This window comes from Kryptolebias marmoratus, linkage group LG8, assembly GCF_001649575.2.
Source record: "Kryptolebias marmoratus isolate JLee-2015 linkage group LG8, ASM164957v2, whole genome shotgun sequence".
Lineage (NCBI taxonomy): Eukaryota > Metazoa > Chordata > Actinopteri > Cyprinodontiformes > Rivulidae > Kryptolebias > Kryptolebias marmoratus.
This window is the reverse complement of record NC_051437.1, coordinates 28,208,771-28,229,896: the sequence shown is the minus strand read 5'-3', so window position 1 is coordinate 28,229,896 and position 21,126 is coordinate 28,208,771. Positions and strand designations below refer to the sequence as shown.

Here is a 21,126-nt window from a genome sequence, read left to right as displayed (position 1 = left end):
CTGAAAATTTCAACAGGAAAATTTATTGCTTGGTTTTGGCCTCTCCTCAGACTCTAAACCAAACAATCAAAAAGCTTTAAGACAGAAAGCACACACCTAACCACAAGTTATTCACCTTTTTTTTGTTGTTTTTTTTACTGACACTTTATATGGAAACAAAAAAAAAACAGCTCCTGACATCGTTTTGAAGGAACCACCGCAGGTTAAAAATCTAACATTTGCATAGATTCACTTTCTCTCGTCTCGAAACGACAACACGGACTCGAACACGCACTAAACACGGGAAACCAAACCTGGATTATCAAGAATAAAGATTTGACACATTAGGCACGTCATACGAAACCATATCAAACGCACAATACTAAATGTTATAAAGGGATAAATCACTTTTCTTTGATTCAAGTGTGTACAATAAAAACGGTACATCGTACGTTCGGTTGGAAAGATAGAAAACGAATCCTCGCCTTTTCCCTCAAATTATGATGTTTTCAGTCGTTTTCTACGCTGTAATCTTAATGTCACTAACATCTGTCAAACACTAGCCTTAAACATCTTAAAGTTTAGTTGAAGTGAGGTTGTGTGGAGAACTTATGAGCAGTCAGCGTCTCACCTGCAGCAGAGCGATCTCTCGATTCAAGCTCAAAGCAGGAAGCATAAATTCACTTCAACGTTAAGCTTTTTTCTAGCAGCTTTATATATTTTCTTTACACCTCGTCAGTTTGGATTGTTTCTGATTTTGTTGCGTCTACAAAAAAAGCAGAAACGTGTCCCACCGCCGAGCAGCCGGGACTTGTTTCTGTCACCATTCCCGTCTCAAAAACATCAACAAAACGAGCGATTTATGCGTGAGAATAAAGAGGATATCTTCGTGAACAGGACAGGAAACGCAGAGGAAGATCAAAGCTGCGTCTGTCGTTCTTTGTCGCATCGCGGGGAATTCATGAAGGCGTTCGAAAAATTAATTCTCTCCTCGAAACGGTCCCAGAGTCGTCTTGAACCCGACTCGGTTTAGTTTCTGTTATCCTACGGCGCCGGAGCTGTATTCTTGAGGCGATGTGTGCGCGAACTTCGAGTTGAAACGAAAGGTAAAAAAAATCTACTTTCAGACGCACAGCGGGGCCGAAGATTCAGAATCAGTTTTCCAAACGGATTTCCTGAATCTGTGCTGGACATCAGCAGAGCAGCGGCTGCTCGGTGCCGTTTGTCCTGCTAGAGTTACCGTAGATTTATTTATTTAAAAAAAAAAAAAAAACGTCACTGAACCCGAATAACATCTTTAGTAAAGATGTTTAAATCATGTAGATTCCCAGTGAGAAACACGATGCTAACGGTGTTAGCTTTTCTATGGCCTTTTCAATGTTAAGTTAGCATTTATGCTAACTGTTGGTCTGCAGCCTGGGATGAATTTGATGTAATTCTAACCTCTTTATTGGGAATGAAAATATATAAATCTGTGTTTATTTGTGTAAAATAAGCCGTAGTCATTTAGGTTGAAGATAATCGTTTTATAATCTCATCACAGCCGTCTGAGTCGTAATCGTAAAAGGCCTAAAGATTCGATGGGAGTTTGTGCAAATATTCCCAACATTTAGTACGAGCTGTGAGGTTAGCCGTGTCACACTCCGGTCCAACAGATGGCGCTAAGCGCTGATATGTCCACTGTCTTTTCTCTTCGGGAATTTGGTCAAATTTATGAGTGACGAAAAGTTCGGACAGCATCACCTCAGAACAAGCATCCACGTTCGTTTTATCGGGACGTTGTGGGTAAGATGATGACTACTAATAGCTACTCCACATAACCCCACCTCAGACAAATTAAGACTATTCTTTCAGGTCATGTTGTTTGTAGCTTCTATCCTGAAATGTTCACTAAAAAGCTCTGCATTGAAAGTCAAAGCACAAAAATACTGTTTGAAAAAACAAAAACCAAACGTCTGAACTACTGCAGGTTTTAATCGAATGTCAATTTAATGTTCAAAAGAGCCAGAAGGGCACACAAAAAGTCATTAAGATGAGAATTTTCCCTAAGATTTTCCAAGACGTTAGCAATCCTAGCTCCAGGTGAACGTTAGTTTTCCCAAACGGAGAGACTTTTATCCTTTTGTGATGAAGGATCTCAGTGTTCAGAAACGGTGAGGTGTTTCATCTTCTTGGCGGCTTCTTCTGACACCGTTTTGGAGGTTTTCTCCGGACTGGGAGCCGGACTGGGAAGCGGACTGGGGTTGGGAGTGTTGGCCGCGCTGTTGGGATACTCCCTGTTGCCGAAGATGATGCTGCCGACTCTGACGTTGGTGGAGCCGACTTCGATCTTCGATGCAGGGCGGCGCGGACATTCGAAGCAGAGAGACAGACAGCAGAGGTTCTTACAGATCTGACAGGGTTCAACGTGGGTTCACCACATTATCAATCAAAGCTGAGAAAATATAAACAAGGTCACGTTTGTAGCACTGAAAAGGCCCAATTATTTCCTGTAAGGGTTAAATTTATTAAATAAACGTCTGAAAAGTGTTTTCGTATTCAGCCTGCTTCACTCTGACGCCCTGAACTAAGATCCAGAGCAACCAGAAGTCACCTGATTGGTAAATAATCCAGCTGAGTATAAATCCAGCCGTTCCCTGAAGGCCTCAGAGGTTTGTTACAGAACCTTAGGGCTCATGAAGACCAAGGAACACGCCTGACGGAGCAGGGATGAAGTTGTTGAGAAGTTTAAAGCGGGGTCAGGTTCTAAAACCTTCTCCCAAGCCTCGAAGGTCTCCAAGAGCGCCGTTCAGTCGGTCAAACACACGTGGAAAACGTTCGGGCCGGGCGGGGACAGCTTTAATTTGAGGAGCAGCTCAGGTGGGACAATCTGTCCACAGGACAACTATCGGTCCATTAATCTGGACTTTACGGAAGAAAGACAGAAGTCCTGTTTGGTGTTTGACACGAGCCACGAAGAGACACGGCGAACATGTGGAAGAAGCTGCTCCGCTCAGACCGAACTAACACTGCACATCACACCGTGCCCGCTGTGAAGCACGGCGGTGGCAGCATCATGCTGCGGGGATGCTTTTCTTCAGCAGGGTCGGAGTTGATGAGGAGAGGGACAGAGCTGAAAACGGGACAATCCTGTTAAAGGTGGAGGTTCACCTTCCAGCAGGACGACCAGAAACATTCAGAACGATCTACAATGGAATGGGTCAGACCACAACCGCGTTAGAACGTGTTAGAACGGCCCAGTCAAAGTCCAGACCTGAATCCATCTGAGAATCTGTGGCGAGACTTGAAAACGCTCTCCGTCCCAATCTGACGGAGCTGCAGCTGCTTTACAAAGAAGAATGGGCAAAAAAATCCCATCTGTAGATGTTTAAAGCTGGTCGAGACGAACCTAAAAACACCTGCAGGTGGAATTGCAGCGAAGGTGGTCACAGAAATTCACTCTTGTGGTTGGAAAGTTTAAGGGTTGTGGGCTGTGTAAATTGCACCATTCTCTCTTTATGTTGCTGATTTAACTTTACTTTGTTGCCTCCTGTGTTATAAATCAGCCACTTTGAGTTTCCCTCATGTCTGAGTCAGTCATCAGTGAGCGCCTGACGTTTCTCTGTTAGTTAAATACTGTTAAACCTTAGAATAAAGTTCTAAACTCTGTGGAAAGGATGGGCACTCACCGCGTGTTCGAAGTCGTTGGACATGCCCATGCTGAGCTCCACCTCCTCCAGAGGCATCTTCAGACTGTCGCACACCTCCTGCCTCCGACTCAGCAGCATCTACAACCCAGTTCAGATCCCCATCTTTACAATATGAACTCAGACGGAAGCATTCATCGAAGAAATCCTGTCAATATACCTGAAAGTCAGGGTTGGGACCCAGGGTGAGGTCGTAGCCGTAGCGCCCGATGGTCATGAGTCCTAAGAAGTGCAGGGCGGAGCACTGAGACACGATGTGTTTGACCGTGTCGACCGTCTCCTCCGGCGGCAGGCCGTGTTTGCCTGCAACCGACATTTAATGAAACCCTGAACGTGTCAGCGCGTCTCTGTGATTGGCGACACTCACTCTGCTCTCCGCTGGTGTTGACCTGCACCATGACTTTTAACCTCTGGCTGCCGGCGCCTCGGACGCGCTGCCACGAGCTGTTGACCCTGTCGGCCAGTTTGGCCGAGTCGATCGTCTCCACGAGGAACAGGTTGGGAACGCCTGGAGACAGAGGGAAGAATCAGTCAAAGGGTTTTAAACTGGAACAATTACAGGGAAAAGAAAGTCCACAGTCAGAACATAAGAACCAGGTTCTAAAATCTAACCTCAAGGCAACAAACACACACATTAAATTCCACTATATTATTATTATTAATTAAGCAAAAATAAAAATTTAAAGATGGGAAACTGCTTCCAGAGGATCTCAGAGGTTCTGGATCAGGAGGTTCTGCTGCTCTGGAGCTACAGGTGAGAGTTAACACGACGCCAGGGCGGAAAGACATCAGCAATGACCTCAGCCCATCAATCTGGGAGGGGTCAAAGGTCATCTGGAGTCCATCGTTCTACAGAGAGGAAGATTATTCACATTTAGGAGAGCTGCTGATCTTCACCCTGAAGGTCAGACCGTGCAGTGAGCTCCACCTCAGCCTCTACAGGCCTCAGTCAGCAAGTTAAAGGTCAAAGGTTAAAGCCTCTTCTCTCTAAAAACAACATGGCAGCTCGACTTGAAGGAACCAGAAGACTTCTGGACCAGAACCAGAACCAGAGGACAGATGTTTACCCAGAATGCACTGCAACTGTCAGCACGGCGGTGGAGGGGTGATGGTTTGGGCTGATTCTGGAGTCAGATGTGATAAACAGGACAATGATTCCAAACACAGCAGCTAATCTACAACAGAACGGTCCAGAACCAGAACCTCAGAGAGCTGAAGCAACGCTGGAAAGAAGAGTGGGCCACAACTCCTCCACAACCATGAGAGAGACAAACAGGAACCAATGAGCTGAAGCAACGCTGGAAAGAAGAGTGGGCCACAACTCCTCCACAACCATCAGAGACAAACAGGAACCCACTGAGAGTTCTGCTGCTGGAGGAGGTTCTGTTGGGTTTTTGTACACTTGAGGTCAGATAATTTTAATTACATCCTGAATTTGAAAAAAGGTGGACGTTCTTTTCCTCACGAGGAAAGAGTCGGAGATCTGAAGGTTACCCAAAAGTTTGTTGACGTTATTCTTCTGTAGATGGCCGATAAAATGCCACTTGATCTCTGGACACGATTCTAAAATCTGGATTAAGATAAAAGAAAACTTACTATAAACTGAAACGTAAAACCAAGTTCCCACTCCAAACTTTACAAACGTGAACCTACCAAAGGATCTGAAGCTTTGTCCAGAAGCTCGTTAACCTGTTTGGAGACAGAAAGGTCAGTCTGTTGGAGGTTTCAGTTTGTTTCTGGGACACCAGCCGGGGTTTTTTACTCACGTAGTTTTCTCCAAAGTCGCGCTGCCCTTGTCTGTAGGCCTCCACGATCATCTCCGGGGGTTTTGTCTTGCTGACGGCAACGAGGCGAGGCGGGACAGCCGGGAGCGTCTGCGGAAGGACGAGACATTCTTCATCTGTATCAGATCGGCTCAGAGTGTGACGCAGGATGTCAGCATGGGTCTGCTTTCCAACGGTGACTCAGTGTTTTTTTTTTTAAATAAACAATAATGAAAGTGGCTGCTGCGAAGCTGAGATGGTGTTAAAAGTCAGAACAGGTGGTTTTGTTTGTTGGTAAAAAGCCACGGGGACGTCTGGGTGACGTCGGAAACACGCTGCGCATTCAAACAAGCTTCGACTGAGATAACCTTCATCTTCAAGTCACGTGCAAAAAAAACAAACACTTTTTTTAAATATTTGGCTTCCAAGCAGCCGGATGTTTCATCTTTTAGCGTGATCTTGATGAATAGATCTTTCTGAAGGTCTTTCAAGGTTGTTTTTTTTTAAACTTTGGCTGCTTTTTTGCTCATTTTCTCTCATTTTCAGAGGTTTAGTTCTGATTAGCCCATTACTTTAGTCGGATCTATGAAAAATACCAAAGATAAACAGTTTGACCGACAGAAAATAGCATTCGCACCAGCAGGTGATTCCCAAAGAGCTACGAGCTGAAAACGCGACCTGCAGCAGAAGATCAGCTGAAGGATAAAGTGTCTCTCAGGTCTTCTATGCTAAATATAGACGACTTCAGGTCTACCACTTCTACTTTTGTCCTCCACTTGTTCAGTTTTTCTCAGTATTCTTCAGAAAACACTGCACACCACCATTTTTAGCTAACAGCTCCATCTTCTCATCTGCCTCCATCTACCCCAGCATCCTCCTCCGTCACACCAACCCTCTGCAGATCCTCCTTCACCACGCCCATGGATCTTCTCTGTCTCCAAACCATCTCAGCCTTTTCTAACTTTGCTGCCATCCCTGCTTCTCCTTTCTGGGTCGCGGGGAGCTGGCGTCCGTCTCCATCGGTCCCTGTGCGAGACGAGGGACACCCTGGACAGGTCGCAAGTCCATCACAGGGACGCTTTTGGTCCCTCCCGATGAAAACCCAAACACCTTCATCTCTGTCGCCTCATGGCATCAAACCTCCATCTTGTAAATCTTTGTTTTCACTCAGCTCTCCGTCTGATCCACCGCAGACACTCGTCTCCATCACGTCCAACCTCTGCTCGTTGCTTTAGGCGGTCAACCTCAGGTAAATAAAGGTGCCTTCGACGCCTCGCAGCGTCTCCCTCTCGTTCGACTGACTTTAGGTCCTCTTCTCTCTAGACGTAGACCAATTATTCATCTGGTCAGTTTTAATCAGCTGATATTAGCCACTTTAAAAATAAAAAATATCAGCATCTGACCATGGCTGCACATACTTAATCAATGCCCAAATTGCAAAAGCAGCAACTGCTGCTACAACCAGCTTACTGCCCAGAATTTAGGTTTTATTTAAAGCGAGAACGCTCTAATGTTATTCTTTTATTTTATTCTTATGTCAAAACCAATCACAAAGTTTGTGCCTGAACCAACTTGTTGTGTTTGCTTACCTACAAAAACAGCCAAAGTGTTTTGTTTACCTACAGACACAGCCAATGTGTGTTTGCTTACCTACAGAAACAGCCAAAGTGTGTTTGCTTACCTACAAAAACAGCCAACGTGACTGAAAATATGTCAACAGTGGACGAAAAGTGAGACAGTTTTATCAAACTGGTACGCAGTAAAGAAACGCATAAAAGTAGTTTGTTTACATTGACTGCGGACACGCATTTCTCACCCACTTCATCCTACTGAATGCACTTATTTTGCTGTCTACAGAGGACATTTAGGGCTTCTCAGTGATATTAAATGTGAAGGAGTGAGGCTAATTACCTTACAAAGATTGGGAAAATTAATAAAATTGTTATTGGACAATATTTTTTTTCTCTATTAGTCATGAGGATATCAGTATATCTGGAAAACTACTGGAGTAAACTCGTCTAAAATCACCATTTGTTGTAGTTCAGGATAAACTGTTAATGTTTGATTTCATAGTTTGCAGCAGTTAATGTTAAATTTTATTAAATGAGAAAAAAAAGTCATTTCTATGAAACTCACATCGTCAGCCTCTCCAGGCTCTCCTCCACCTGCTCCCTACCCTCACTACAGATGTCTTCTGCAGGCATCAGGTCTCCTCAGAGACTCCTGCCTGTCCTCATCCGTCAAACAAGAAGGACAGTGTTGAGAGAAAAACTTTGAAACACCTTCAGAAACCCTTAAAAGATTATTAAAGTATAAATTGATATTAAAACATAAAGAAATAAAGAATGGTTAAAGACCTTAGCAGGGCACATAACCTCAAAGGAAGACCTCATGGAAATGTCTTTTAGACTAATGGACATCCTTCATAAAGCTGTGAGGAACAAAAGCGTGATGTCCACATCATGCTTCTGTCTTTAAAACCATAAAATAAGAATAAAAGTGGCTTCATCTGCATGCACGCATTAACCACGCTGCCACTTTAAATCATGCATCGTGTTATGAAAGTGCTGCCACGACAAGCTCGGCTATCTTCCATCCAAAGGTTGAGGTGATGTTCGGCAGCCTTACATAACAGAACCCGGGGTCGACGCTTTTATCCGGGCGCCGAACGCCGGAGCGTCAGAGCCGGCGCTGCCGAGCCGAGACCTCCCGGACCGCGGTTACCTTGGGCCGCCGTGCCGCCGCCTGGTTCACCTGCTCCAGCACCGACTGTACCGCCTTGCCAACCTCCCCCGACATTGCTACTTTCCACATACCGTCAAAACGGCGACGAAACACGACGAGAAAAGTGACGAAACGGCGGTGACGACAATCCGCCTTCAAAATAAAAGCCTGGCGAAAGCGGCAAAGACTCTTGAGCTACATTTTTTTCACAACACCAACAAGTGAAGCAGGTTAGCAAAACTAAATAATAATAAACGCTAAAAGGGCATTTTTGACAATTAGCTACAGATGAAAAACCGCTTTACTGCCACTACCGGTATGACCGGAAGTAAGCCTTGTAAGACAGGAAGTAGGTCTCATAATTGATTCTAAAGGAGAGCGGTTAAGAATACGGCGGATAAAAAACTCAAAACATGCAAAACCTCCACACAATCTAGTTTGTAAACAGCTACAATGTTAATATACGCGTTTACTTGTTGTAAATAAAGTAATATTTAGGACTAAAGCGCTCTCTGACAACATTTTAGGCTTGTCTTAAAAACACGCTAATGCAAGCTCAGAAAGGTAAACATCACATGGCATATTACGATATTTTATTATTTATTGAAATAAATTTAAAAAGCGTAATCAGTGTATAAAAAACTAAATATATTATATAACGCAATAAAAACAACTCTTTAGTTAACAATACTTTTTTGTAATAGTCTTCTTCTGTGTAACTTTATCAGTCTCTCGCGTGTTTGGAGAGTAATTTTGCCCCAATTTCAGCTTAATTTCTTTGAGGTTTCTGCTCAGCTCTCGGATGTTCACTTAGGTTGAGGGTCTAGACTGATGCTGCACCTTGATTATTTTCTTTTTTGAGCCGTTCTGTTGTAGATTAGCTGCTGTGTTTGGGATCATTATTCTGTTTGGTCCAAATTTATTTGTTTATAAACTATAACCATAAAGAACAAAACAGGTCCTAAAAACCACCATCTTCTCTATTTTTCTTCGAGTTAAACAGGTGTTCTAGAGAATCAATAGACCTCTCCAGAACAATATTTCCATTTTAAATCTACAAAATCTGTTGTGACTATTTAAGACCCTTTACCTCATTTACATTCTACCCAATTCATAAATTTTGTGTCTGATTATCTCTCTATTTCCAACATAAAGAGAATATCACATACAAGACACTTTAAAACCTTAAAGTTTTTGCTCTTTTAGCTACAAAAACACTGTTGGACTCAAAACGATCCTCAATAAACTTTAACACAAATGTAAAAAAAAAAAAAATTCAAGTTAATTCAATTTTACAAATTTAAAATTTTACAGTTGTTTGTGTTAACTTCAACAAAGAAATAAAAGCACAAAAACAAATAGAAACAAAAAGATTTATTCACAAAAATCATCCAAAAATCAAACATCTCACAATTCAATGACATACCAAGGCTCTGACTGTTAACTAAACTGAGATAAAGAATGTAAAAAGGTGTCGCTGGTTCCTCTCATACTCTCTCTAAGGCCTCCAACATGATGATGCTGTTTCCCCTGATCACCTTCAGAAAAGAAAAAAACAGATTAGATCCTTTCAGGACTGATATCAAACAGAACAATCCTAATATCAGTATTTACATTTAGGAGGAAGGGGATCTTAAACTATGTATTATTTTCCTCACAACAGTGAAGTGGTTTCAGATGTCGCCTCGATCTAGGGTGCACAAATCGAGGTGTTTTCAACTAAACAGACACTGGGTTGATGCTCACCACCATGCCGATGGTGTTCTGTTGTCCTCCTGGACCCATCTCCAGACAGTCGTCCACCACCAGGTTCATGAAGGGGTCAAACCCTCGCAGGATGCCCTGGACATGTCTGCCTCCATTCAGCTTCACTAAAGGACAGAAAAAAATGAAATAAAAACTCTGAATGGCATCACAAAAACAAATCAAATGAGCTGAGTTGATTACCTTAGATTACACTACTTTGAATGCAGCTCATTTGAAAAAAAGCCAACTGATTTTAACTCTAGAATTATTGAGTCGATTGTAGGGACAAGGCAATATTAAGAATATAGACAAAATATTTTCAAACTGAAAATGTCCACATTTTGCACACCATCAGGTTGGATTTTCTCAAACTACAGGAGCTTATTGGTGTTTATTTTAAGTCATATGTGGCAGTACTGACAATAATGTTTAGTTGTTCTCAGTCTGACCTATTTTAAATCTTCCTGCCAGAGACTACAAATCAAAACTAGCCTTCGTGAGAAAATCTGGCACATTTACAGGTAATCCCAGGCAAATGTATAACCTCTTTTTATTAATAACATTAAAAACGTAAGACATATTCATCTGTGACTCAATCCAAGAACCATTTAGAGTGCCTATGGTTATTTTAAAAAGGTAAAATAACCACCAGCATCGTTGTTTAAAAAAATACAAACAGCTAAACAAAATTTCCACTTCGTTTATTGCGGTGAGCTAAACCTAAACAAGTCTCCAAATCAAATTTAGCTTATTTTTAAAACATTTTTAAAAATCGGAGATTTACACCATACTCACGCGACAGCTTTTTGTCCATAAACCTGAAAAATAAAAACATTATTATTATGATTATTTGGTTAAACAGGCGGACAGTTTTCAGACAGGATAGCTAATGTTAGCATTTTCCATTAAAAACAATGCAGCGATGCTAACGTCCTTTTTTCATTAAAATTAAATAACCAGGCAGAGTAAATAACCCCTACATGTTTTTTTTAAAAAACACCTAAACTTACTTCTTCAGCTCTGGTGGGTGCGCTTTGCTCATTTTGCCCTTATTTTTCTGATAGCCGGTATGCTAACTCGTCAGGTCTGGGTTTGACAAAGCCGCGGAAGGAAAGCGTGCGACCGGACACCGGAAGTTCAACAGTCAACGTATGACGTCACCACAGCGCCCCCTTCAGGTCAGGAGGAGGCGGCGTTTGAGTTTATTTACCGTCTTCAGCAGCATCTACAAACAAGAGGTGCTCTGTGCCACATTTCACCACTGCCTATTTCCCATCTTTAGCCCCAGAGTCAAAACAGCCATTTTGGTGTTAGCTGTGGCAGCCATCTTGAATCAGTGACTCCAAAAGTTAATGAGATGTAGATGTAAAGAGCTACATCAAAATTACTCAAGTTGCTTAAGAGAAAACTCACTGATGATACAACAAGAACTTTAATTTTCATCTGCATTGTGCACACACGTAGTAAAGGTTTTCTGTTAAAACTTCAAACTGTTTATTTCCTACCAAGAAGCTTCAAACAAGCTATTTTCAGGTAAATATTTAAACAATCCTATTACTTATTAGGTTATGTTTTCAGGAGCGTTTAGGCCCGACACATAAAAGCAAAAGTTAAAACCAGCATCCAAGTCAAATAAAATGCAAACAAAAGACGTTTCTTAACTGTAAAGTTTTATTTATGTCATCTATAAAGAGCCATGTACCAATTTACAAAAAAAAAGTTTTGCAAAATCTAATAAATCATGTACACATCCCGTTTTGTTTCGCTGCTCTGCTCTCAGTCCACGTTTGCATAGGTTGGAGCTACGAGCCAGCCAGAAAAAAAAGGTTGATTCTATTAAAACAAAACTTTGTCTCTTTATGATGATGCAACTGAAACAACAAGTAGGGCTGCAACAGGCAATAAAGTCAGAGATAAATCAGAACCACAGAGATGATTAATCTGCTTTAGACTGGATGATGTGCCTTAAAAATGAACATTTTATTGTTACAAATACACCAAACTGAACCAAGAGGACAACAAGAATGTGACAACTAAATTAAACTACTTATGGGGAAAAAAAACATTTAAAACCTAATGTTTTTATTTACCATTAGGTACCCTTCAGTCACAATATTCCAAAATAAAGATCACTTTATGATTGAATTTAAAAGGTTCTTATTGCAAACTATGAAATCAAACACAAAAGACGTCCTGAATTACATCAAACGAAGTCCGAAAGAGTTTACTCCAGTAGCGGGTCTGCACTCAACGTAAACAAGGGCTGAGTCTGCTGAAAAAAAAAACATGGAAGCTCGAGTCACATCATGACTTATTTTCAGCCACTTCGGCTGTTCCTGCAGGTGAACAAACACATGGCCTCAGGTCACAAAATTTGCTTTTAATTTTTTAATCTAAAGACGCATCAATCAACAAAATAAGAGTTGTGTCTTACTCCATAAATTGGTTTTGACCGGTTAGGATGAGTACCTTTAAGGGAAATAAGTTTTACTGGTTTAATTTTTCTGGATAAACGTTAACAGACCTGCTGTTAAAATGTTGCTTTAAGAGTAACTTTTATCAGAACTGTCTTAACTGACCCGAATAATTAGATCTTAAATAAGAATTGTTGTTTCAGGGGAAAAAGAAATTTGTTTCCATCTCTTACAATAACATAAATACGACTTCTCAGACATGAAAATGGCTGAAAACTCAACGTGCTTTTTAAACGGGTCGAAGCTCCTCTGCTGATCCAAGCGAGTCGGGCACGGTGTCTGAAAGAGTTTCCTCTGGTAGGTTTCCAGACCCACCGAAGACTGAAATGTGGGTCTGCACTGAAAGTGAACACTTTAATCAACAAATCTGGGCGTAAATGCGTGTAAACTCATCAAACTGTCTTGATCTTTACCGGCTCTTCTGTGCTGACATGTTTTCAGTCACTTCAGCTGTTTAAACAGGTTAACAAATCTAAATTTCTAATTTAAGGACACATTAACCTTCCCCTGTTGGGATTTTGTTCTTACTTTGATATGTTTTCTTGACATCTTTGTGATGAGTACCTTTAAGAAGCAAGTTTTCCAATAACTGACTTTAAGAACAAACATTTAAATTACAGTAAAGACTCTCCTTGCAGACGGATACCACCACAGTGAACGTGGCAGCTCTGTCTTTTAAAAGTGGACGATAGTAATGTTGAATTGGATTAAAATCTACTGTACTCATTTTATTCTGTATAAGTATAAAACAGTTTAATATTAAAGCTCTAACGATGCAAAACATCTCCTGTTTTGTGAACGACCTCATTAGGAACTGAAGAGCAGGGTGATGAATTTTCTGACTGATTTCTGAAACAAACGAGGCATCAGGAGTTCTTCACATGAGGTTTTTAACCCGATATGTAATTAAGTGATAACATTCAGCCAACAGCACGACTCAATTAGTGGTCTGGTTGCTTTTAAAGTTATTTATTTTGCCGTCTAAAGGCTTTCGTACACCAAACTGACATGGAGGCCCAGCGGTGAGGACGGACCTCGTCACTCGAAGACGACGCTGAAATGTAAACTCCGAAACAGGAAACGTTGGTGAGGGCGTCCAGATAATCTCCAGAAATCAAACTAAATGTAATAAGATTAGTAACAGCATATTCTTTCCATATGTAGTCTGAAAAAAAGCCACAATAATCATAAATTAACGTAAAAACTTGTATCATAGCTGTTAAGGCCGTTTGTATTTTCATTATTTGCTTCTTTAGTAAGATTATCAGCAAAGTTTGTTTACTTAAACCGGTCATATTTGAGGTCACAAGCCTCTGCCGTGTTTACTTTGTGGGTTAGAAGCTGAAAAGTTTGGGAAGCATCGAGCTTGCAGCAGAAACGGGAGCAGGAGGCTGGATATAACCCAGCAGGATAAAGACATATGTGGATAAATTTGGGTCGGTGTTGGTTCAGTTTTCAGCTCGAGCTCAGTCGTTTTAATGGGTCAAAAACCTGAATTAGAAATTAAAGTAATGCATTTTGTGGGAGAACTCGTTCACAACAACAAACAACCAAAACCTGATGCCAATTTAACAGGTTAAAAAGAAACAAAAAAACGAGATGGTGTTCAACGAAGGCAGCAAGGTGATAAAGACTAAAAGGACGAGTGAGACCAACACTCCTGACAGCTGATTGTCAGTTTGGTGTTTGAAACCCCAAACATGGAGGCAAAAAGGCCACAGCTGATGGTCAGGCTTTGCCGGCCTGGTGTGTGTAGCCCTCTGAGATCCGGTCCTCCTCCACCCGGACCCGCAGGTGCTCCTGACAGTGTTCGAGGAAGGAGTCCAGTGCCGAGAAGCCCTGCTGACAGGGCACACAGTGATACAGCCTGTGCCTCTTGGAGCCCGGCCCTTTGCAGGAGTCCATCTCGTTGGCGCAGACGCTGCACTGCCTCCTCCTCACGGAGGACTGGTGGAGCTCCACGTGCTCCTTCAGCTGCTGCCGCAGAGAGAAAACCTCTGCACAGGAGGGACAGGGGAACTCCTTTTCCTCCTCCTCCGCTTCTTCTGAAACTCCTTCCGGATCACTAATAATATCGGTTAACACTCTGGGAACCTTTCTGGGCCTGCCTGGACCAGCTCTTCTAATCTTACTGACTTTTTTTGGTCTGTTCTCTGATGGTCTGGAGTCTTTGGGGGGACGCCCCAGAGGCTGGTTTCTGTTTTTGATGGATCGTGAAACCGTGTGCCGTCTGTAATGTGCCCTCAGTGATAAATGGTGGAAGAAGACTTTGCAGCAGATCTGACATGGATACATGTCTCCTCTCTTACGCTTGCTGATGGCCGGCCTCGGCTCTCTGCCGCTCGTCTTCTCTCTGCTGTGCTTCTCTTTCCTGTGCACGTACAGTTTTGAGGTGCTCCTGAAAACCATGTCACAGGAGCGACAGCTGAGATGCTTCTTTTTGGATTTTGGCTTTTTATGTGCTCCTCCTGCAGCCTTGGCAGTCCGCTCATTTCCCTCCTGTTTGTCGCCGTCTCCTCTGGGTTTGAGTTTCTCCTCTACGTGATTGTTCTGCTTGTGTCGCTGCAGAGCAGCCTCCGTTCGGAAAGTTCTGGAGCAGACCTGGCACACGCTCACAGCCCAGCTGCTGGGACCTGGGGTGTCTGAAAGATCGGAGCGAGCAGAGTCACCCTCAGAAACCAGAGGAGAATCATCTGGAAGGCTGCCGACGTCGGCTTTATTCGACGGGGACGGCGGCTCGCTGCAGCCAGCCTGCTGATGGTGCAGCAGCGCCTGCTTCTGGCTAAAGCTCCTCCCACACGGGGCGCACGCGTAAGGACTGCTGTCCAAAAGGTGCGGCTGGCGGTGAAGTGGTTTATCCTGCAGCCTGCCTGGATTTGGGATCCGCGTTGTGCACGCAGGGCACAGAGAACCGAGCCGTGACGGCCCGTGGCACCTCTCGCACAGGGTGGAATCCTGGTTGCACTTGTGCAGCTGCAAGGACGACCTCAGGGAGAACTCCTGTCCACAGGAGGGACACCGGTGAGGCTTGGGCAGCGTGTGCTTCAGCTCCTGGTGCTGCCGCAGATCTGCAGCATATGGGAAGCCCTTACCGCACTCCTGACAAACATACAGCGGCAGGTGGGCCGGCTGCTGCCGCTGGCTTTGAGCGTGCTGCCTCGTGTCGGCGCGTGCGATGAAGCTGGCGAGCCTGGACAGCGTGTCGGCTGTCGTGGAGCGGCTGAACGACTCCTGGGACCTCGATGTGCTCCAACTGACTCCATCCATCCTTTCTCGAAGCTGGAGAGAAGCTCTGAAGGACAAAAGACACGAGTTACACGAATTCACTAATGTCTCACTGATTCACACGTTTCTCTGTAAATGTTTACAAAACGAGAAGCAGAAATTCACTGAATCGTTTGCAAACAAATGGAAATATGTGCATAACTTAAAACGAGTTTATCAAAGGGGAAATGACAACTTTTATGGTTCCTTGCAGGACATTTCAAACCTCATTTTCTTTTAACACAATTTCTGTACTTTTATTTAATTAGGAATGTTGTCTGACAGTTTCTGATGAGGCTTTGCAGAAAGTAAATAGACTGAAAGATAATTCATCGCTCAGGTTCTGTGTTTTTTGGGTTTATTTTGTCTTTTGCTCGATTGCAATACCTTAAAAATATGTGGATATGCTAGGTTTCAAGCGAGTAGCTTTATATTGTTGGTGCAAAATTACCTCTTTATGCCTATAAAGCTATTTTTCAAACATTTTCTATAATCTAATAAAACCAGCAAGACTAAGTTGTCTTTGTTGCAAACTGCTGGTAACAAAATGTCTAAGGATCTAATTTAAATGTTTGTTTTCTGTAAGTTTCCATGTGCAATTAAAGCACTGCTCCATCCCTTTAGCTTAGAGGCAAGATTCAGTTGTTTTGAAAGTAAACTCATTTTAAAAAAGGACATTTTAGCTGCTACTGCCAGACAAACTGAGACTTTAGTTTAAGTGTATCTGCTTGTTAGCTTGTTTCTGCATCTCGCAAACCTCCCCAAAAGCTGTTAACGTTCACAAAACCCGAGATTTTAATAAATACCCAATAATTTCACCAGCCAGCCTCGTGTTGTCTGAAAAACCGGAACCTCTGTCAGAGAAAACACTGAAACACGACCACAGCTTATTATTAGCTCCCTGTGTGCTAACGTTAGCTCGCTGCTAAGCTAGGCTAACATGTTAAAATATTCACACTTCCGGTTTCTTTAACGGCTTACCCGAACTCTCAGGCGAAACCGGATCAAGTTCGGCACGGGGAACCGGGTGAAACCAGCCTGTGCGGATCGGTACCGGATGGTTCTGTGTCCGTGAAGCACACTGGCATGTTTGCAGTGGTCAGTTGAGTGGAAGCGAAGTTTTGTGGTCGCGGGGATCACTTCCGCCACGCCAGTTTAAAACAGACCTTTTGGTTCCCGGTGACTGGGCGCGCGGACCTTTTCTGTCAGCCGGGGAAGGACCCGGCTCGAAGCGGGAGGGGAGGAGCTTCTCCCTTTGAATACCAGGCTTGGAGCGCAAACTCCGCCTACCCAGCGAGCCGTTTTGACAGCCGGCTGGAAAATGGGGCGCAGTTGCTTTCTAAACCACCAAATTTGAATAATTTGTTTTTCAACATTTCCTGAAAATTTCATCAAAATCAGTTCATTCTTTTTTGAGTACTCTTGTGCAGAGATGAACAAACAGTACTGAAAACATATACCTCCTTGGGGGAAGAGCAACAAACAAATAAATTAAACAACTTCACAAAATAAAATAACAACACAAAATGTGAAAGTTGTGTCTTTATGTCTTGTTTGTACTGAGATTAAACTCATTTTCGGTGCTGATTTTTAAAATAAATGCTTTCTAAATAAAGTCCATCATTATTTCTGTTCTTATTGAATGTAAAACTCCAATAACAAACTTAACAATTAGATTTATAGCAAAGCAAATGATGAAAGCTGAAAGATTTTCTTACTTTGCTGAAAAATATTACATTTTATGTGAAAAAGTAAAAGCTAAAATTAATATTCCTTTCAATTTATCGTATTTATTCATTCCCAGTTAGCTGTAAAAGCAATCTCAGGGTGCTCTGCAGAGCAAATTAAACATTTTATTAAAAAAAAGCATTTTTATGAAGCTCTGAGTGCAATCTTTAATGAAATTTAGTCATGAATTTTGAAATAACACAAGAAGAGGCTGTTTTTTTAAATAGTTACCCAACAATTGCTTTGCAGTAAACAGTAACATGCAGGGAACAGACATAAAGAGAAACACCAAAATGAAGAGTAGCAATTAGTTTAATATAAACAAAACAAATTAATATACAGCAGGAACTGTAATAAATAATTATTTAAGGCTGAAGCCAGATCTGACAACTCCAGAGCTTTAAAACCTTCAGATTTCTCTAAAAACAAAAGAAACATTTGGCTTTTTATGAAAACAGCATGAATCAGCAGGTCAACACTTTGTGTCAGCTTCAAGTTCTTCACCTTTAAATAAAAACAGCGCGGAGTGAACAGTACCGCCAATCAAGAATGAACGAATGGATGCAGATTTAAGGCTACAGGTAAACTGTAACACGAACAAAAACATTCAGAGAGGTCGACGGATGAACACAAGTTTATAAAAACACAGACGGCGACTGAACCACAGACAGACTGTCTCGAAAAGTCTTAAAGGTACTCGCTGCAAAGAAACTAAATCTGCACAATATTTCCTCACATTGATGGTTAACGCGTCCTGAACCTGTGACCGAACGACCACGGACGATCGTTTACCTACAGGAACAGCCGCAGTTGCTGAAAACGAGTCGACGTCCACGGAAGAGCCGTTTTTGAAGCACTGGTTCATGTTTACGCTCAGGTAAAAGTGCTTCGTTTACATTAAGTGCGTGCCTGCGTAAGTGTCTTCAGCAGCACTTCGTTGGGTGGAGTTGCAGTTTGCACAACTCGAAACGTTAATAAAAAGTTAAATTTCACAAGTGAAGATGAAAGTAAAAAGCTGATTATGGTCTCATATCACACACGAGTCGGAACGGGAATATTTCAGGAACGCTGCGTCATCCTGACTCACCTCACTGACACGACTTACTCTGCAACAAATAAAAATAAAGTACAAACTGGAGTGACAACGCTTGACACGAGCACAGAGTAAATGCTTCTAACGAAGGCGACGTCACGTCCTCAGAGGAGTGATGTGACTAAATGTGCTTTAGTACCAGCAGATGATTTCATCCCGTTTAAACTTTTCTTAGATAAAAGTTTCCAATCAAACCAAACAGAAAATCAGCTAAGTTGGTCGGAGATGATCCTGCTGGGTCAAAATGATCTCAGTTTAAGGATTTATGAAGAAACGTTCACTCGTGTCGCCAAAACTGCGTCTAAAATACGTCAAGATTCAGGTTTAATCCGTGTTTGAGCCTGAAATTTAAACACTTTATTAGTTTTAAAACCCAATTCTGAAAAAGGTGCTGTTTTGTGTAAATCCACATTTTATTTTATATGGATTGTAGTAAACATGTCAAATCTTAAACTAACAAATTGGACCATTTAAAAAAAAAGAAATCAGGTAATTTTGAATTTTATGGCAGCAACACGTCTCTTTAAAGATGCTCCAGATGTTTCCCTCTGTGCAGCATCTCCATCAGTCTGTAAACATCTGGACCTGAGGAGAGCAGCAGCTGGAGATCCTTTCCAGAGGCACTAATGCACCCCCATACCATCAGAGAGGCAGGCTGACCTCAGAACAGCTCTCCTCTTTGGTCCAGAGGAGACACATCTGTTCACATCTGGCTTCTTCTCTGCCTGATAGAGCTTTAAGCAGCATCTGTGGACAGCACGGTGAACTGTGTTTCTGTGGAAGTGTTCCTGAGCAGAACCAGAACCAGAACCAGCCTTGACCTTTGACCTCAGAGGTCAGATCTGGGGATGATGGGACAAAGACTGGAGAACCTCTGCCCATCTTTGCTTCTTTTTATCCTGCAGCTAATTAACCTAATTAGTGATAAAACCCTCGTCCTTATTTATGTGTTGCTGCCACAAAATAAATTTATTTGTTTGACTTTAAAAAAAAGGTACAATTTCTTAGTTTAAACATTTGATGCATTTACTATGATCAACTGTGAATAAAATATAGGATTAGGAGATTTGTAAATCCTTGGATTTTGTTTTTATTTACATTTTACACAACGTCCCAACTTTTGCAGAATTAGGGTTGTACAATACAATAACTACGAGTTATTTTAATTTTTAGCCTGTATTCAGTTGAATTATATTATATATTTTATTGTTTTATTTGCATATTTCCAGACGTTTTTTATGTTTAAAGGAATTTGATCAACACCTGTTGGTTTTAAACACGTTTCCATGTTTAAAAATAATTTATTTGCTAATTATTATTATTTTTATTCAAGCACGATGCCTCCAAAGGGATTCAGACATTCACTTGTTAATAAAAAAAACAAAAACACAAATATCTTTTTCTTGCTTCTATAACGTTAAATAAAACATTTTAGTACCTATTTTTCAATTTTAAATCCTATATATAATTTATTCTATACTGGAAACCAGTAAAATCTACTGATTAAAGTCTGAAACAGGAGCTTTAAGAGGCTGATTGTGCTCAGCTAAACCCAAAAGGAAAGGGGGGGGTTCATTGTGCTTCTTATTTAACAGCTAATCAGTGTCCGACTCAATAAGCGCTAAAAAAAAAAATAGTCACCTGGTTTGCAACAAATGTGTTTTAAATATATAAAACAAACAAACAAACAAAAAAAGAGATAATCTGACAATCTTTCCATAAAAGTACAATTTCACAAACATTCACCATCTTTTAAAACGTGTTCTTGGTTAAATATACTGTAACAGTCCCGAACTCTGAGTTTGACGCACCATAAAGCTCCAGATCCAGCTGAAATTCTCCGGACTTCAGGCTGAGGGCTCGGTTCATCCTGTCTACCTCTTATAGTGGCTGGGGGCGTCTGCGAACATGTACTTGAGTCTGTAGGCTTCAGCCAGGAGGAGACCCACCTCCTCGTTGCCCCAGTGGATTGTGGGGAGGTTCTGCAGGAGGATGAGGAGGCTCTGAGGAAGAAGAGATTCGAAAACACTGAGTTCAGACATAATGTTTCTGTTTTCTGTTCGTGAACCACTTTCAGGAAATAATCACTGGATGGAAATCTGCAACTGATTAACCCAACCACAGCCTTTCGCTTTAACTCGGTCAGTTTTACAAATATTGAGCTAAAATTTGATGTGGTGGTGTGTGATCGGTCACATCCGTTCACAATATTAACACAGAAACAGTACAGGAGCACGTTTACAAATAATAAAACACATCAGAACCTGAAAGTCCACCATGGACAGGATTTCTTTGCGCCACTCGATGAGGAAGGCAGCGCACACGTACAGGTGGAAGCGGGAGAAACCGTCAGTTTCAGCCTGAGGAAAACAGAGAAGAAAGATGACTTTACGGTTCCTTCATTTCTTCAAAACACAAAATAAAAACATAAATACTGTCCTTTGGATTCAAGAGCAGCTAAAAGTATCAAAGTAGTAGCTAAAAATTTAAAACATTCAAAGTAAAAAAAACAGTTTTGCTGAAGCAGATTTCAAAAGGAACAAATATTTTGAATGGATCAGCTGTTGGTTTATTTGTTACACAGCTGGAAGAAGAGCCAAACATCTGTAACACAGCTGGAAGAAGAGCCAAACATCTGTAACACAGCTGCAGGAAGAGCCAAACATCTG

General features: G+C 41.9%; 4 protein-coding genes across 8 annotated transcripts in view; all 4 read right to left on the bottom strand.

Moving 5' to 3' along the window:
- Nucleotides 1-3: 3 nt before the first annotated feature.
- Nucleotides 4-8,382, bottom strand: plpbp (pyridoxal phosphate binding protein). Of its 2 annotated transcripts, none has more exons than XM_017438400.3 (8): nucleotides 8,153-8,382; nucleotides 5,432-5,539; nucleotides 5,319-5,354; nucleotides 5,160-5,235; nucleotides 4,033-4,173; nucleotides 3,826-3,968; nucleotides 3,648-3,746; nucleotides 4-2,308 (listed from the first exon to the last, which is right to left on the bottom strand). In XM_017438400.3, exons 1-8 carry the CDS (start codon nucleotides 8,240-8,242, stop codon nucleotides 2,117-2,119), a joined length of 885 nt encoding a protein of 294 aa, XP_017293889.1. In that variant the 5' UTR covers nucleotides 8,243-8,382; the 3' UTR covers nucleotides 4-2,116. The 2 variants fall into 2 exon arrangements, with proteins under 2 accessions (XP_017293889.1, XP_024866948.1); XM_025011180.2 differs by having other exon boundaries at nucleotides 8,057-8,187.
- A 1,129-nt stretch (nucleotides 8,383-9,511) lies between these two features.
- On the bottom strand, nucleotides 9,512-11,043 carry snrpg (small nuclear ribonucleoprotein polypeptide G). The gene is made up of 4 exons (XM_017438361.3): nucleotides 10,909-11,043; nucleotides 10,694-10,716; nucleotides 9,899-10,023; nucleotides 9,512-9,690 (listed from the first exon to the last, which is right to left on the bottom strand). Exons 1-4 carry the CDS (start codon nucleotides 10,938-10,940, stop codon nucleotides 9,640-9,642), a joined length of 231 nt encoding a protein of 76 aa, XP_017293850.1. The 5' UTR covers nucleotides 10,941-11,043; the 3' UTR covers nucleotides 9,512-9,639.
- A 508-nt stretch (nucleotides 11,044-11,551) lies between these two features.
- si:ch211-148l7.4 (uncharacterized protein LOC563603 homolog) lies at nucleotides 11,552-16,794 on the bottom strand. The gene is made up of 2 exons (XM_017438360.2): nucleotides 16,618-16,794; nucleotides 11,552-15,664 (listed from the first exon to the last, which is right to left on the bottom strand). Exon 2 carries the CDS (start codon nucleotides 15,637-15,639, stop codon nucleotides 14,101-14,103), a length of 1,539 nt encoding a protein of 512 aa, XP_017293849.1. The 5' UTR covers nucleotides 15,640-15,664; nucleotides 16,618-16,794; the 3' UTR covers nucleotides 11,552-14,100.
- A 2,378-nt stretch (nucleotides 16,795-19,172) lies between these two features.
- Nucleotides 19,173-21,126, bottom strand: part of tbc1d22b (TBC1 domain family, member 22B) — a 14,107-nt gene continuing 12,153 nt past the window's right edge. For all 4 annotated transcript variants that reach the window (XM_017438364.3, XM_017438365.3, XM_037977197.1 and 1 more), the window contains 2 exons: nucleotides 20,722-20,817; nucleotides 19,173-20,460 (listed from right to left, as the gene is read on the bottom strand). In XM_017438364.3, the coding sequence (XP_017293853.1) occupies nucleotides 20,332-20,460; nucleotides 20,722-20,817 (225 nt within the window). In that variant the 3' untranslated portion in view covers nucleotides 19,173-20,331. The remainder of the gene's footprint in view (nucleotides 20,461-20,721; nucleotides 20,818-21,126) is intronic.